Here is a 16,520-nt window from a genome sequence, read left to right as displayed (position 1 = left end):
ATTGGTTTCAGGTGTACATTGTAGTGATTTGGTAAGTCTATGCATTATGCTGTGCTCACCACAAGTGTGTCGACCTTCTGTCAGCATACGAGGCTATTACAATATCATTGACTGTATTCCCTGTGCTGTACCTTTTATTCCTGTGACTTACTCATTCCATAACTGGAAGGCTATATCTCCCACTCCTTTTCACCCATTTTGCCCATCCCTCTATACACCTCCCCTCTGGCAGCCATCAGTTTGTTTTCTGTATTTATGGGTCTGTTTCTGCTTTTTATTTGTTTATTTGTTTTGCTTTTTTAGAGTACACATATAATTAAAATCATTTAATATTTGTATTTCTCTGTTTGACTTATTTCACGTAGCAGAAAACCCTCTAGGTTCATGTATGTTGCCAAAGGGTGGCAAGATCTTGTCTTTTTTATGGCTGAGTAATATTCCATCACACACACACACACACACACACGAGCAGGGGAGGGGCAGAGAGAGAGGGAGAGAGAGAGAATCCCGAGCAGGAAGAGCCCTACATGGGCTAAAACCCATCAACCATGAGATCATGACCTGAGCTGAAATCAAGAGTCAGAAGCTTAACTGACTGAGTCACCCAGTCACCCTCCCCACTATCCCTTTAATTTTATACAGTATAGTAAATTCTTCACCTAATCCTGGAAGAAAAATAAAGAAATGTCAAACATTTTTTTTAGTTATCTTAGGTGTTTTGTGTCACTTTTTTTTTCTAATCAGTAGTTAGAATGTAATTGTCCAAACGTGTATTTTTATTTAAATTGGGCCCAAATTTCCCACAGTTTGGGCCCATTGCAGGTAGGAAATCAATAGTTGGGGAGGAGAAGTCATTGGCTTTTTCTCCCACCCCCCTTTTCTGGCATGAAGCAAGGGGAAAGAGGAGAAGTAAGGGGAATAGCAAAGCTATTACTGGCTCCCTGTGTGTTGAAAACTGACTTTCCCCCAAGACTTACTGTGTCAGTTAGGGTCTCAGCAAGAGAAAACAGGGTATGTCAAGCTGGTAATTTGAGGAAAATGTATTAAAGGGCTTATTTACATAGATGTGGACAAGTTTGGGGGATCAACAAGGGATGAAGCATAGCAACTGTAAGGAGCCCACCCATATCCAGGCCTGAAGGAACAAGTGAGGGAGTGGTTCCTGGACCTAAGAGGGTCTCTTTATGGAGAAGTCTGCCTGACAAGTGTCGTGGTCTTCAAGAGAGAAACATGGTCAACTTAGGGCAACCCCTCAGAGTAGCAATAAGAAGATAAATACCTTACCCTTACTCCCTCCCACCCTCTTATGACTCTTATTGTCCAAATCCACTTGAAAACAGGGAACAAGGGAGTATCTGTATGAAATCTAGGCTGCAGGGGCTGAGGGTGTGGTGAAAGGGATGGTGAGTGGATCTGGAGGGGCAAATGGAAAAATAGGCATAGGTGATTTCATGACCTCCTTGGAGGTCCACATTTTACCTGTAATTCACTTGATATGAGTGGTAGATTCTCCCACAACTGACAGCTTATTCTCAAAATCCAGCAGTTTCTATAACTCCTCATTATTTACTAACCTAGGTAGATTTAAGATTAAGAAAAAAAAACATGGTCTTGGGAAAAAACCAAGACGACCCCAGACCAGTTTTCTTTTGCATGAGGCTCATATCTAGAGCATGGAAAATGTTCAGACATTGGAATTCAGTCACTTCTGGTTATTCATCAGCAACTAGCCAGCCACCTCTCATCAGATTTCTCAAGATAGAGTTTACACCTACCCACTGAATCTCAGCTGCCAGGGATTCACACCATACTTTCTAAATGGTCCCACTGAAGTCTCTTTTATCAGACTTATGTGGGTAAGGATGTAGGGAGGAGGATGGGAATCCTAAATTAGCTTTGTTCATATAAATTCTTTCCATAAAATCTTCCCCAGTCTCCACACATTTTCACCTTTATATCTTCATTATAGATTTGAGGTTTCAGAGTCCTGTAACTGGCTTTTAATTATTTCTTTTGAAAATCGTTATCTTGGTCTGGCACATCAGTGTGAAATTCCCTATGTGCATCTTGATGCATTAGTTAAAGCTAAATATTTTAAATGAAAAGAAGAATGGAAAATTTTATTTATTGTGTAGGGTCTGGAGGTAGGAGTGTGGGGAGGAAGAGAATATTTTCAAGCAGGAGTCACTGGTTCTTCTTCAGTTACACCATGTAGGTCAATATTTGTTTTGACTGCATAGAATTTCGATTATGCTTATGAGATTATTCTCTGTTAAAGATGTATACACAAATCAAGTTTTACAACAAAAATTATTTTCAGTAGGCTAAGAGGACTTGCTCTATTTGTATCATATTATTGGTAAAGAAATTTCAACTGTAAAGAAAACTACTACCTGCTAATGTATTTTGAAGGAAAAATTTTCATATGCCAAGTTTCTTTAAAGTGCAAACTATTTTTTAATGTTTCATGTATTTATTTAAATTCTAGCTAGTTAACATATAGTGTAACACTATATGTTACTTGCAGGAGTAGAATTTAATGATTCATCACTTACATATAATACCCAGTACTCATCACAATAGCCCTCCTTAATATCCATCACCCATTAGCCCATTCCCCTGCCCACCTCCCCTCCAGCCACCCTCCGTTTGTTCTCTACCATTAAGAGTCTCTTTTGTGGTTTGCCTCCCTCTCTTTTTTTTTCTTTCCCCTATGTTTGTCTGTTTTGTTTCTTAAATTCTACATATGAGTGAAATCATATGGTATTTGCCTTTCTCTGACTTATTTTGCTTAGCATAATAATCTCTAGCTCCATTCACATCTTTAAAGTGTAACACCTATCTTTAAGTTTTATCCTTGCCACAGTATCTGACTCTTTGACTTATGAACCTTGAAAGTTCTAATTGAAGATAACAATGACAGAAAGTGTTTATTTTGATCATTAAAGAATAAATCTGTTATATTTTTATTTTATAGTATTAAAAATAACCCTGTCTGCAAGGTACAGGGTACAGTTAATGGTGAAAGTGAAAACAATAATTAGAATAGTGGAAATCTATCTGGTTTATATTTTGTATGTATGGGCCACAGAAACACTTCGTTAGATGGTCTATAATAAACTACATAAAGCTCACTGTTGGCTGAAGTTTGACATATTGAGTATAATTAAACTGTGAAAACCTGGCTCAGGAAATAAAAAGAATAAGAATTATACTTAAGAAACTGTAGAAATGGCAAGATAAAATTTTAATGCGATCAGTATTGTTTTAATACTCTACCTCCCAAAGCATTGTAGAGACAGAAAAATTGCTAGAGTACAGTTGTTCCTTTTAAAAGATGGAAAATTATTTGTTTGGACTATGTGTTTAATGCCATGTCATTACTTATTAGACTCTGGCAGTGGCTTTTAATATGATAAAAAAAGATATTTGCCATAAGAACTCAAGGTATAATTGACAGCATAAAATATCATGTTCTACTTTCTTGCAGATACCCTTATATTAGCATCAAGCCTGTTTTCTTTATTGGTAGGCAGTCTGAAGCTGGCTTCTGGGTCAAGCATCACAAAATCAAAAAGATTTCTAGAATGAGCCAGACCACCTTCTGAAATAACCTTTGACAATGACTCAATAAAGAGATTTTGGAAAATGAAATGTCAGTAAAGACATGATGTGCAATTTAACCATTAATTGAAATAAGAGGACTTGTGAACTTGGGCCTGGCTGGCTCTCTATATTTTTGTCTACATTGACTCCTGTGAAGATTATGCTATTGTCAATGACTCAGTAACATGATCTCTACAGTCTTTCTGATGACCATGGCAAATCCTCCTTAAATAGGTCTGTATGGTGTTTCATATGTTCATTAATTCATCTATCAGTTCAGTCATTTTTTGAAATTATTCAAATCAAAAAAATATGGAGCATCTATTACAGCCAACCACTGCTGTATATAGCAGTGAATAAAAATAATTTCTTCTCTATACCCCCAGTGATCTTACAGATAACTGTTTGTATTGCTAATAATAACGAGAATTAATAAATTCTCAGTAGTAAGGCAGTTGCGGCCTTGCATGTCTATATACATTTATTTTGTTTAACTCACACAACAACTCCTCAAACAGGTATTGTCGTCTTCATATAGATGCGGAGGCTGACGCTTAGCCTACCTCACTAGCATGTGGTCACTTTGTTAATTAGTCTTGGAACTAAGATTCGAAGAATATCTATCTGATCCTATTCTACTTTTAATGGCAATTTAACACAAATGTTATTTTAAATGCAACGCAATTGATATAAAATGTCCTGAACAGCCGAGACAATAAGTCAAGTTTCAAAAGAAGAGACGTTATTTTAATCTGTTTGTATACCAATACCACAACTGACTGATTTAGTCAATTTTGATTGTGATGAGGCAGACTTATTTCTTTGCTTTAAACCATTAATCCCCGAAGCTATGATTTATGCAAACAGAAACAACAAAGAAGGTACACTCTCTCTCACACACAGAGACAAAACCTGTGAAGCTGACAGGTTTTCTATTATTTTGTTATGTCAAAAATAGTATAAAAATAAAAGATACTGTACCATTAAATAAAGCCATCATTTTATAAAAGAAATAACAACAAAAGTTTAACATAAAAAGTGAAAACGCTCAGATTAAAGGACAGCTCTTATAAATAAATAACTCAATTATCTGTATAATTGCATTTTTACCTTATGAGTCCTGAGATGGGAATTTAGAAACCATTAATGCACACAATATCTTTGGATCCTGCCCTGAACCTAAGTAAAACCTTCAATTTTGAATATATTCCCTTTATTTAATAATAATCATAGCATGATTTATAGAAACAGTCACTGACCTAGGAGCTGGCAAAATTTGAAACCCATTAGAACAGGGGTCATAGCAAGTTTAGTTTAATGCTGAATCACTGAAATTAATAAACTCCAACTTTTCAATTTCTCCCTATTAAGACCAGTGTTGGTTCCAGAGTTTGTTGGGCTTGCGGCAAGGACAAGAAGGGAAGGAAGAGGGAGGGAAATGGGGGGAAGGGATTGAAGCAAGCTATCACAAAACAGAATAGCTTGAGGTGGAAATAGTGAAAGAGCCAGTGGGAAATAGAGTCTGAGGTTTCTCCTGACTCTTCAGTCTCTTGCCAAGTTACTTATCGGTCACTGCAGTGGATCTTTGCATCTGTACTTGCATGTATGTGTGACTGATTTTCCAAGGCAATATCTTTTTTTTTTTTGAGACAGAGAGAGACAGAGCATGAACGGGGGAGGGGCAGAGAGAGAGGGAGACACAGAATTGGAAGCAGGCTCCAGGCTCTGAGCCATCAGCCCAGAGCCCGACGCGGGGCTCGAACTCACGGACCGCGAGATCGTGACCTGAGCCGAAGTCGGCCGCCCAACCGACTGAGCCACCCAGGCGCCCAACCAAGGCAATATCTTTAAAAGAGAAGGCCGTGTTTTATATCCATCCCTGAGATTTAAGATTGGTTAGTAACATCACCAGTAAAACAATTTGTAGTGCAAACCCATGAATATCTCTTTCATGTTTGGTGTGTGTCCATAAGCATCTCTGGTCCAAGGACACATGCAACAGGAGGCAGTGTCCTGTTCTCAGTACTAGACTAGAGGTGCACTAGACTATATACATCAACAGAGAACATGCTCTTAGAGCCAGGAGGGACTCTGAATCCAGAGATCAGTTACTGCAATGGCCTCCTTTTACAGATGCAGAGACTAAGGACAAGAGAGGTGATTCAACTCGGGTAAGGTCACCCAGAGCTCTCATTTCAGAGCTCTCATTTTCTGATCCACAGATTAAATTTCATTCTCATGCCAAGTTTATGTTAGACTTCTTGTAGGGAATAATGACAATGATCTCTGAATAAAAATACTGATTGGATAGAGCATATGGCAGCTAACAGGGTGAATATTAGTTACTTTTGTTAAAATATAAACATGTAAATAAAACTATTTGAATATTATTTACTATCAATAAAAATGTAGTTAACCGTTTCTTCATTTATTTATTTTATCTATAGCCATTAGCTGAGTGCAGAACACTGCAGTAGATCCTAAGATTAGAGTTAAGACTTGACAATTTAGAAGATGAGGCAGGGGTGCCTGGGTGGCTCAGTCGGTTGGGCGTCTGACTTTGGCTCAGGTCATAATCTCACAGCTCGTGAGCTCCTGAGTTCAAGTTTGAGTTTGAGCCCCGTGAGGGGCTCTGTGCTGAGAGCTCAGAGCCTGGAGCCTGCCTCGGATTCTGTGTCTCCCTTTCTCTCTGCCTCTTCCCTGCTCGCTCTGCCTCTCTCTCTCTCTCTTTCTCTCTCTCTCTCTCTCAAAAATAAATAAACATTAAAAAAATTAAAAAATTAAAAAAGATGAGGCAGAGTGTAAATAGAAGGTGACAAGACATTTTGCAAGCATTATGATTGAAAAGTGTAGGGAAAATTGTAGAAATGCAAATGACAGGGTTTTCTTTTCTCTTTTATGTTCATTTATTTATTTTGAGAGAGAGAGTGTGTGCCTGCACGTTTGCGAGGGGGGAGGGGCAGATATAGAATCCCAAGCAGGCTCTGCCTGCTGCACTATCATCGCAGAGCCCGATGCGGGGCTCAATCTCATGAACCATGAGATCATCACCTGAGTTGGATGCTTAACAGACTGAGCCACCTAGGCACCCCAAGGAGGTTTTAATTTTTAATGCTTTATTTTTTACTGAGGAAAGTCAGAAAAGATGAAATAGAAGATGAGGTGCTTAAACTGTTTCAAGTTATGAGGTAAGAATTTTGAACAAGGAGTGATCATCAGGACATTCGAGGATAAAAGCTTAGTGTTTGGAAAAGAATAAGGAAAACAGCCAACTGGTGTAGTTCAGAAAATGCAAGCATTAGTAACAATGGTGACACTATTGGTAGGTATAATAATAACTGCTAACATTTCTTGAGCCTTTACTACTTGCCAGAATTTGAATATCCTTCATCTCATAGTGTCTGATAATAGTTCTATAATATAATTACTGTATTTTATCTATTTTTATAAGGTAAGGAAGCTAAGAGTTGGAAAAATTAAGTAATTTGGCTCAGGACACATAGCTGTCAAATGATCTTAGAGCACAGAATCAAACACAATTTTAACTGTCTCCACAAACTTCTATATTATTCTGCTCATTATTTTTAAGAAACAAATTTATATAATTTACATAAAATATTAATTCGGGTTTAAGTTACAGCTCATTCAAGTCGTTACAGTATGGTGGATAAAGCCTCAGATTAGACCCAGCTCAATTTGATCCTACCACTTACTACATTAAGATATTTAAATTAACGGAGCCTTCAATGTCTTCATATGCAAATGTGTGAACAGTTATTGTGAATGGCATTCCGGACAATAAATGTAAAGTACTTAGCTGGTTCCCTCTCACTGATTCTCAGTCCACCCAGCAGGCTTTGCACGGGGTGGCATTTTACTTCCCCAACAATATAAAAGTTCAAGATACTTGTGCAGTCTTTAACCTGTGTCCTTGATAAAGTTATTTTTAAAAAACCTCATTTCAAGTCTCAAAGTTAATTTTTCTTTGTTTGTTTTAGTTTTAGTCTTATGGCACAGACTTTGTTTTAGAAATATTTTTTAGTATACCCTGTCAGGATGTTTTCCTGACATGCCATTCAGTAGAGTGGCATTCTAGAATAGATTTCATTTTTTATGCTTGTCTGTTTGTATGTCTTTCATGCCTGAAAAAAGTGGACTAGAATCTGTGCCTCTGCTAAGTGTTAAGCATAAAATATTTTTAAAGCAATTTCTGCAGAGAAGAACTAAATTAAAGGCATTATATTTCATCTTTACCATGAGATGAAGATTTCCCATTTAAAGGGAAATGTGTCATTTTAAAAGGTTGAATACGATGGCACACATTTAAAAAAGAAAAAATAAAAAAATAAAAAACAATAACAAAAACATTTTTCTTGATGTTTAAATTCCGCATAAGTTTCCTCTCTGCACTGATAACATTTTCATTTGATTATGCATTAGATAAATTTTCATTTGCTTTAATATCCTTTCATACCCCTTAGTATTTGAAGCTTCCTAGTTTTTTTGAGGTCAACATCATGACCTTCCTAGTTCAAATGTCTCCTTTTATTTGTATCATTACAGATTTGTATTATGCCTTGTTTCCAACACATTTTCAACAGTTGCTTATGAAAAACATTGTACAATAAAAGTAATATATTATTCTGTAATTCTGCTTTTTAGAGAACATGGCCCTTTCAACAGAATTTTAAAATTAGAAAGGAATAAAGGAACAATTTGGGGCAAGTCTTCATTTTATGGGTGTGGAAATTAAGGCCCAGGGATGTTATGGAATTTGCCAAAGATTAACTTTATCCAGTCTTTCTTTTCTCTATTTATTCAAGAAATAACTTTTGAGCTTCTACTCTGTGCAAAGCACTGTGCTAGATGTTATGAGGGACAAATTATGTGTGAGAAGTTTCTCTCCCTCAAGGATGATACAGTCTAGTGAGAGAGATGCATGCAGGTAAGCAGTTCACTGAAAGGTGAATACTAAAGAAATGAGCTCCTCATAGGCCCTTCAGCAGTTCCCAAACTGATATCATTATCCTTGTATTGACCTGGATTTCCCTTGAAAATGACCAGTTCAACACCATCATCACCTACAGAAACCTGGACGCCAGCCTACATTGTCCTCTTTTCTTCACCCACCCCCGGCATCTACCAGTCATCATCTTACCCGGTTTACTCAGAGTCCTTAAATCTGTTCGTTTTCTTCATCCTGACTGCCAGTGAATTAATTTAACACTTTTCCTCTTTCTGTGCACTGTTGCTGCAACTGTCTAACTCCTCTGCCTGCCCTTGCCCTTAATCTCTTTAAATAAATTGTGCAGACTCCAACCAGATTGATGTATTTGAATAATGTTCTGTGTCATTCACTGGCTTAACTTCTGTGACTCCTAGTGGTCTATGAGATCAACCTTATTTCTTAATGTGGCAAAAACCTCCAGGATCTGGTTTCCCCTCATACTTTTTATGCTAGTTACCATACACTCTTTAAAGACTTTTGCCTTTGCTCTATCTGTCTCTGTCCACCTAGAATGGCCTTCTCTTTTATCTTCTCCTGGTTTACTGCTACCTGCCTTGCAGTATTCAACTGTTACCTCCTCAGGAATCTTTCCCTCATTCTTAATAGGAGTGCTGCTCCCATTGATCCATGGGTTACCCTGGATACCTCTATTAAATGTTGTGTTTATGTCTGTTTCTAGCATGACATGTGTGCTCCTCAAAGGCAGGCATTAGGTCTAACGTATCATTGGTCCTTGTATGGTGCCTGGTATTTAGTAGACAATAAAGAATAAAGAAGTATTGAATAGATTGAATTGTTTATTGAACAAAGTGTTATAAAAGAAGTATAAAAATATAAGACAGTATCATGGAAGTAATGAATTTCAACTGAGAAGATTAAAAAAAAGCTTCAGGGGCGCCTGGGTGGCGCAGTCGGTTAAGCGTCCGACTTCAGCCAGGTCACGATCTCGCGGTCCGTGAGTTCGAGCCCCGCGTCGGGCTCTGGGCTGATGGCTCAGAGCCTGGAGCCTGTTTCCTATTCTGTGTCTCCCTCTCTCTCTGCCCCTCCCCCGTTCATGCTCTGTCTCTCTCTGTCCCAAAAATAAATAAATGTTGAAAAAAAAATTAAAAAAAAGCTTCATGTAAAATTCAGTAATTTAGTTGAGTCTTAAAAGAAGTCCATGATCAGAAACGTAGGAGAGATCAAAAGTGCAAAATGAGTTTTTTAATAGGGGAAAAGTTCCTGAGTTGTGGTTGTGTTGTGCAGAAAATAAAGGGCTCAGGGGCTCCTGGGTGGATCACTCAGTTGAGTGTCAGACTCTTGATTTTGGCTCAGCTCATGATCTCACAGTTCATGGGATCAAGCCCTTCAATGAGATCTGTGCTGTCAGTGCAGAGGCTGCTTGGGATTCTCTCTCTCCCCCCCACCCCGTCCCTCCCCTTGCTTGTACTCTCCCTCTCTCTTAAAATAAATAAATAAACTTAAAGAAAAATAAAGGGCCCATTAAGGCATCTCATTAATGTTTGATGAGTAAATATGGGAGTAGGTCCTTGAATGCCATGATCAAGGGTCTGCTATTAATTCCATCAGCAATGGGAATAGGGTGATGGTGTTTAGAATGAAGAAGGAGCATAATTAGACCTTAAATTTATTTTCCAGAGTAAACACCTTGAGGGTTGGGCTTTTTTTGTTTCTTGCTCACTATTTTATTCTCAAATAAAAGATGACTTGTATAAAAGTAGAACCTAATTATATATCTGAATAAACAAAGATGTTTTAGAACTGTACTGTCTGATATACCTTTCTGCAATGAGGGAAATGTTCTGTATTTGTACTATACACTATAGTCCCACCAGACACATGTAGCTATTGCCTACTTTAAGGAACTTAGGAATTGAATTTGTAATGTTCTTTAATTTTAATTAATTTATATTTAAATTTAAGTAGCCACGTGTGCCTAGTAGCTATTATGTTGGACAACACAGTGTAGAAAGTTCTCCCTCACAGAGTCCCAACAGAAAACAGATGGAACATTCAAATTAGGATAATTCAAGGAGAACTTATTTATAAAGAGACTTTTTCCAAATGTGTGGGCAGCTTTAAGGGAACCACAAGAGAGAGTGCAATTAACTGTGGTAGTGACATGGGAGCAATGGTGAGACAGATTTGATGGAATATTCATAGTTGAGATTATAATCCTGGATCACATTGGGACAGTATTTATAACGTGCAATAAAACTTTTAATGGCATTTCATTGAATGAAATCTATGTTCAGAGCTGTTCTTTTCAATAAAGTCTTTCCTGACAGTTTATTTACTTATGAGGAATGTGATTGCTTTCCCTGTACAGTGCTGATCTGTGCTGTGTTTTCTGTTTTTCACCCGGTACTCCACTGTGAGTGGTACCTTTTCCATTAGCGGGATTGTGCTGACTTAATGATGACTCCTATCAAGTCTCCTTTAAGAAGCATCCTCTCTTCTGAGCACCTAGAATGTAGGCAGACTCTGACTGTTATCTGTGGTTATGTTTTAATATCCTGCCCTTTCTGTCCCTTACTTCAGTATACACAATTCACCTTCAGTCCTAGCTCATTGCTTGATGATTTGTTAAGGCTTTGAAAACAGAAGGAATGAGGGCTTTTAAGCAGGATGGGACTATTTCTCCTTGCTTTATTTATTTTTATGCCATGCAAAAGGAATAAAGAGGCATAAAATGGCTTGACTGAGCCAAATAAATCTGGATAAATAGAACAAGGACCCAATAAAAAGCTGGAGGTGAAAAGAAGAAAGGTGGGGGTAAGGGGGAGGATACAGGGAAGGAAGAAGGGAAGATTTTATACTTTCTGTAATGATAGGGGCTGTTTATTATTACCTAAAGAACAAAATGTCTTTGACCCAATGAAAAACTTTTAACTAAGATTAAGCTCTGAGTAGAAATTAGGAAATCATCTTTATAGTCCTTATTTAATCCCTTCAGGTTGTCGCCTCCTGTCATCCTTTATTGAAATTTTGTATGCCACTGCGGTTTGCTCTAAGAAGGTTGACATATTTTACTTGTTTTGATGAATCTTCTCACAGAAGCTAGTGAGTTTCTATGATCAACACAGCAGGAATCTCCCATATTATTTATGATGTCCTGTGTGTGTTAGGGCGGGGACCCTTCATCTGTCCCACCCCTGACTCCTCTGATTATCTCTGTTTTCATAAAGTTGAAAGAAACAACCAAAGCTACACTGCATGAAACTGGAAAATATGGGCTAGGTTATTTAGGTAAAATTAGAAACTGTCTTATATAGCCCATTGTGTATCTGTTTATGCCATTGCCTTACATGGCTCTGCATTAACTTTTTATAATTCTCTACTGCTACCATGGATAATGCTGCATAGGAGCTGTGAAGGTAGCCACAACTTTCATCTGGGTAATTGCCACCATTGCTTTTATTTCTCTGACATCTATTTATCTCTATTTCTCCCTCCCTCTTCTCTCCACTTCCTCACTAGATACAGTCTCCATCATGTACATATTGCACACTCATTGTCAAAAAGAAAAAGTGGTAAAAGACTTATTAGTCCTCTATTGTGTTTTCCCCTAGAAGGCATCTGGAAATGTGTGTGACCAATATTTGGCTATCATCGTACCTAAGAATTGTTACTGGAATTTAGTAGACAGGGGCCCATGGATGCCAAACATCTTGCAGTGTGTGATGATCTTAAATGATAGTGATTTTTTTTTCCATCTTAAATATCAGTAACACCATTACTGAGAAAATCTAGGTGTAACTGAGGTTTAGGTGGGTACTAGTAACCTCAGCTAGTAGAGGATTTTAGCTGTGCTTGATGGGTAGATTCTAAAATCTCCTCAAGAATCTAGTATGACACCTTCCTGGCATTTGGTAGGCCCCTAATAAAACCATGTTGTGTTTTGAATAAAGTTCAAAATGGGAGAAATAGTCCCATCCTGCTTAAAGAGGACTAGTCCTTATAGAGGACGAGTCAACACCATTCAGTAAGTCATCTGCAAGTTACTTTCAGGAATAGAAAAAAAAATAAGCTTAATAAGCTTTACTTGTCAATATCAAGATGCTAACAGTATTATAAGAGTGATGAACCTGCATAGAAACAAGTATATTGGGAAATTTTCAAAGTGCTATTGGAACAAGGAAAGGTGAGAGTTTACTCTTGAACAGAGTTGGTGGGGAAAACTCTTTATGGAAACCATTGAGGAACAGGTGGATTTTAACAGCAGGTTATTTTGGTAGACACTTGCTGAAGTCGAGAGTACATTATATATACAAGGACTTGGGAGAAGAGGTAGACATGACTAGGAATATTGTTACAGGGAAGGATAGTACTTGAGAAGTTGTGACAGAATATAGGACTAAAAAAGATAGGTTGGGATAGAGTACAGATGGTCCTGAACTTCTTGTAAAGAAGTCTTTTCACTGGAAGCTATGGATTTATGTGTGAATGTAGTCATTGGGTGCAATATATGACACACTGCCTAATGGGCTATACTTTGCCTCAGTTTCTTTCTTCATGGAGTCTGTGCTGTAAACTCCCTCAGTTATCAGAGGCTTAAACTTACCGTCCTGATTTTCAAGGTCTCCTCTCAAGAGCCTTTTTCAGTTTATTAATTTAAATGGTAGCAATTTTCTCAGAGGTGAATCGCATAATGATTTTTTTCAATCTTTTTTATACAAGATAGCACTGAAAAAAAGTATGATTAGATTCAATTCGGTTGTCTCCCACAAAAGTAATATGTAGAAAATACCAACCAAGGTGACTCTCTGTGTGCTTAATAGCCTAAAGATTTAGGTTAAGGATATAACAGAGAACTATTCTGCTTAAAAAATGAAAAGGTGTTGCACAAATTATCTTAAAGAGCCAAAAACAGCGTCCAGTGCCTACTTGAAACAATTTGTTCTTGGAATATTGTCAGCTAAAATTGTGGTCAACTTTTGCAAATTGTATGAATTTGCACTGCATATTTTATTTAGTGTTTAGCAAAACTCCAATATGGCTCTGCATAACTTACACAATACACCATGAAAATGACTTCAGAAACTCCCACAGAAGTTGACAAATTGGGCATCTAATGCTTTTAAGCTAATTGCATGCTTAGAGGTTAAAAAGTCGACTTGTTAAGAATGAAGATCAGAGTTTCTTGGAGATAATGCTCTGCCGGCTGCCACACTGAATGCAACCCAGCCCTGTATCAGAAATATTACAGAAGCTTAAGGAAGAAAATAATGTGAGCTTTAATCACCATTCTACTTAGTCTTAAGTGAAGTGCTCATGAATCATATGCAATATCATAGCAGTTTTGAAACCTATTCTTGAATTTTCAAGCTGTTATTTTCAGGAAATTTAGAAAGCAAATTGCTAAGTGATAAAGAGTAATTTGATACCATTGCTTATGCCATTTTTTCCCCTCTTTTTCAGACTGGAAAAAAGGAAAGGAGTAATACCCTGAATATTGCAATAGACAATATGTGCAAGAAGACAAGAGACCTTCGCAGACAGGTGAGGGATGAGAGACATGGAGACAGAAACACCATACAAAACGAACTTTTTTTCCACTGCTAGCATATTTACTTCTTGTTTTTGTTCTTTTTCAATTAATTTAGAACACAAAACTATAACAATAAATATATACCTGCCATATTTACATACCTCAACCTTTTTTTGTGGCAAACATAAAATAGGAAAAAGAGCATGTGACTTAATATCAGGCAGAGTTACACTAGAATTACACTCAAGTGCTGGCCCTGCCTTCATCAGCTGTGTGATCTTGGGGATAAAATAATCTTTTTGAACATCTCTGAACCTATAAAATGGAATTAATAATACATAATAGGACTGTGAGGGTTAAATGAAATGCCGATCAGTGCCTGCTATGTAGTGATTTTTTAGGAAATGTTGGTAAATTGAATCTATTATATTAAAAATTGAGTTAATCATGCATATGCTTATAGCAAACAGCTAGCAATCAGAGACATACCAATTTGCCCTTTCGATTCTTTTCAGAATGCTTCAAAAATTAGTTTCTGTTTAAGCTAAGGCTACTTTGTAACCTTAGGTCATCAGGAACACCGGATTAGGAAGGATTTCATTAGATAATTTAGCAGTCTAGTATTATGGCACAGGTCAATTTTTTCCTTCTAGAAACTGAAGACAGCTATTTTCAAAGACTGTGCTTTCCATTATTTTCCACTCTTTAATAACCAGAGTTCTTTTTCATGTATAACTTTAACTTGGTCACCAGTAACTCATAAAAGAGAGGCAAAAGCTTTTCAACCGTAAGCTTTTAATGCAATATATTATTGTAGTTTAATGGGAAGATTTAGTAAAATTGCCTGAGCAATCTTTTAATTCAGAGGTAGATTTGGAAATGGAATAAATAGGGATCCCTCAGCCAGTTAATATTAGCTGTAGAAAAACAATTTTGAGGGCTGGGAAAATTCCAGTTTCTCGACTTTATGGCCTTAATGTGAAGTCTATTTCTACTGTCAGCATTTACAATCATGGAAGGTAAGAGTTGCAAACAGCTTAGCACAACCTGTCTTACAATGTGGATGAGAAGCCTGCCTTTGTGGTGAGGTGACCTGCCTAAGGAGGAAGGGGCATCGAACTGACACCAGGTCATAACTTATACCAATTCAGAAGTTTTACCCAAAGGGCCATCCTTTCTCTTCATTGCAGGACTTCTATTTTCAATATTCTTCAGGATTTCTACCCCATCTGCTCCTCTTGGGACTTGGAAAGTTGTTTCTATGAGCTATAAACAATTATGTCTTCCATTCCTGCCTCATCCCTCTATACTGCCTTCAACAAGGTTATGCAGAAAGTGTTAATCTACATTTATATCTCCAAAGCTTTTGGAGTCATTATTAAAAAAAATCAAGATAAAGCAACCCATTATATGTAGGATTATCAGATTTAGCAAATAAAATCACAAGATACCCAGTTAAATTTGACTTTCAGGAATTAATAAGGAACATGTTTAAATATGTCCCAAATATTGCATGGGACATAATTATATTAAAAAGTAGCATGTTTAGGGGCACCTGGGTGGTTCAGTTGGTTAAGTGTCCAACTTGGGCTCAAGTCATGATATCATGGTTCATGGGATGGAGGCCCGCATCTGACTCTGCTTTGACTTAGTATGGAGCCTGCTTGAGATTCTCTTTCGTCTCTCTCTCCGCCCTCCCCCACTCATGCTTTCTCTCTGTCTCTCGCAAAATAAATAAATAAACTTAAAAAAATAGTGTGTGTATATGAAATTGGAACTTGGCTAGGCATCTTGTATTTAATCTTGCAATTCTATCTGTGTTTTCACCTCACTAACAGTGTGATATAGAAAGAGCATGAGGGATTACTAATACTTTTCTTTATAGTAAAGGGATATTTCCAGCCTTTAGAAAACTGCTGTGTTCCAGAGGTATGAAAATTCTCTATGGTTTCATAGGTCAGCATATTCATTGTTTTGATGAAGTGTCATTGCTTAACAAACCACTGCAAACGATAGCAGCCTTTTATTACGTTTCATGATTCCACAGGCTGGCTGGGGGTCAGCAGAGCCATTTTTGTAGTGTTTTCACTTGTGGTCTCCCATGTAGTGGCAGTCAAAGGGTGACTGTGTCTGGGTTCAGGGCTGGTCATTTGAGACCTCAGTGCTTCTTCTTCTTCTTCCCTCTCTCCATGTGGTGTCTGATCTCCTAGGACCCCTTCATGTGGCTGCTCTTTCCAGCAGGGTAGCCTGGATTTCTTGCCTGATAGTTTAAGGCTCCAAGAAAGATGAAATGGAAGCTTCCAGACTTTCTTAACGCTTAAGCTCCAAAGTTACCAGGATGCCATTTCTTCCCCATTCTATAGATAAAAATAGTTATGAATCCTGCCCCAGGTCAAGAAGAGTAAGTAGAAGTTC

At 37.5% G+C, this 16,520-nt stretch overlaps 1 protein-coding gene across 4 annotated transcripts in view; it reads left to right on the top strand.

The window, feature by feature from the left end:
- Window positions 1–16,520, top strand: part of CTNNA3 (catenin alpha 3) — a 1,797,955-nt gene that overhangs the window by 939,313 nt on the left and 842,122 nt on the right. For all 4 annotated transcript variants that reach the window (XM_045437558.1, XM_045437556.1, XM_045437557.1 and 1 more), the window contains one exon: window positions 14,036–14,116. In XM_045437558.1, coding sequence (XP_045293514.1) covers window positions 14,036–14,116 — 81 coding nt within the window. The remainder of the gene's footprint in view (window positions 1–14,035; window positions 14,117–16,520) is intronic.

Source organism: Leopardus geoffroyi, chromosome D2 (genome assembly GCF_018350155.1).
Source record: "Leopardus geoffroyi isolate Oge1 chromosome D2, O.geoffroyi_Oge1_pat1.0, whole genome shotgun sequence".
Classification (NCBI taxonomy): Eukaryota; Metazoa; Chordata; class Mammalia; order Carnivora; family Felidae; genus Leopardus; species Leopardus geoffroyi.
Note: the sequence above shows the minus strand (reverse complement) of the source record. Positions and strands in the feature narration are given on the sequence as shown.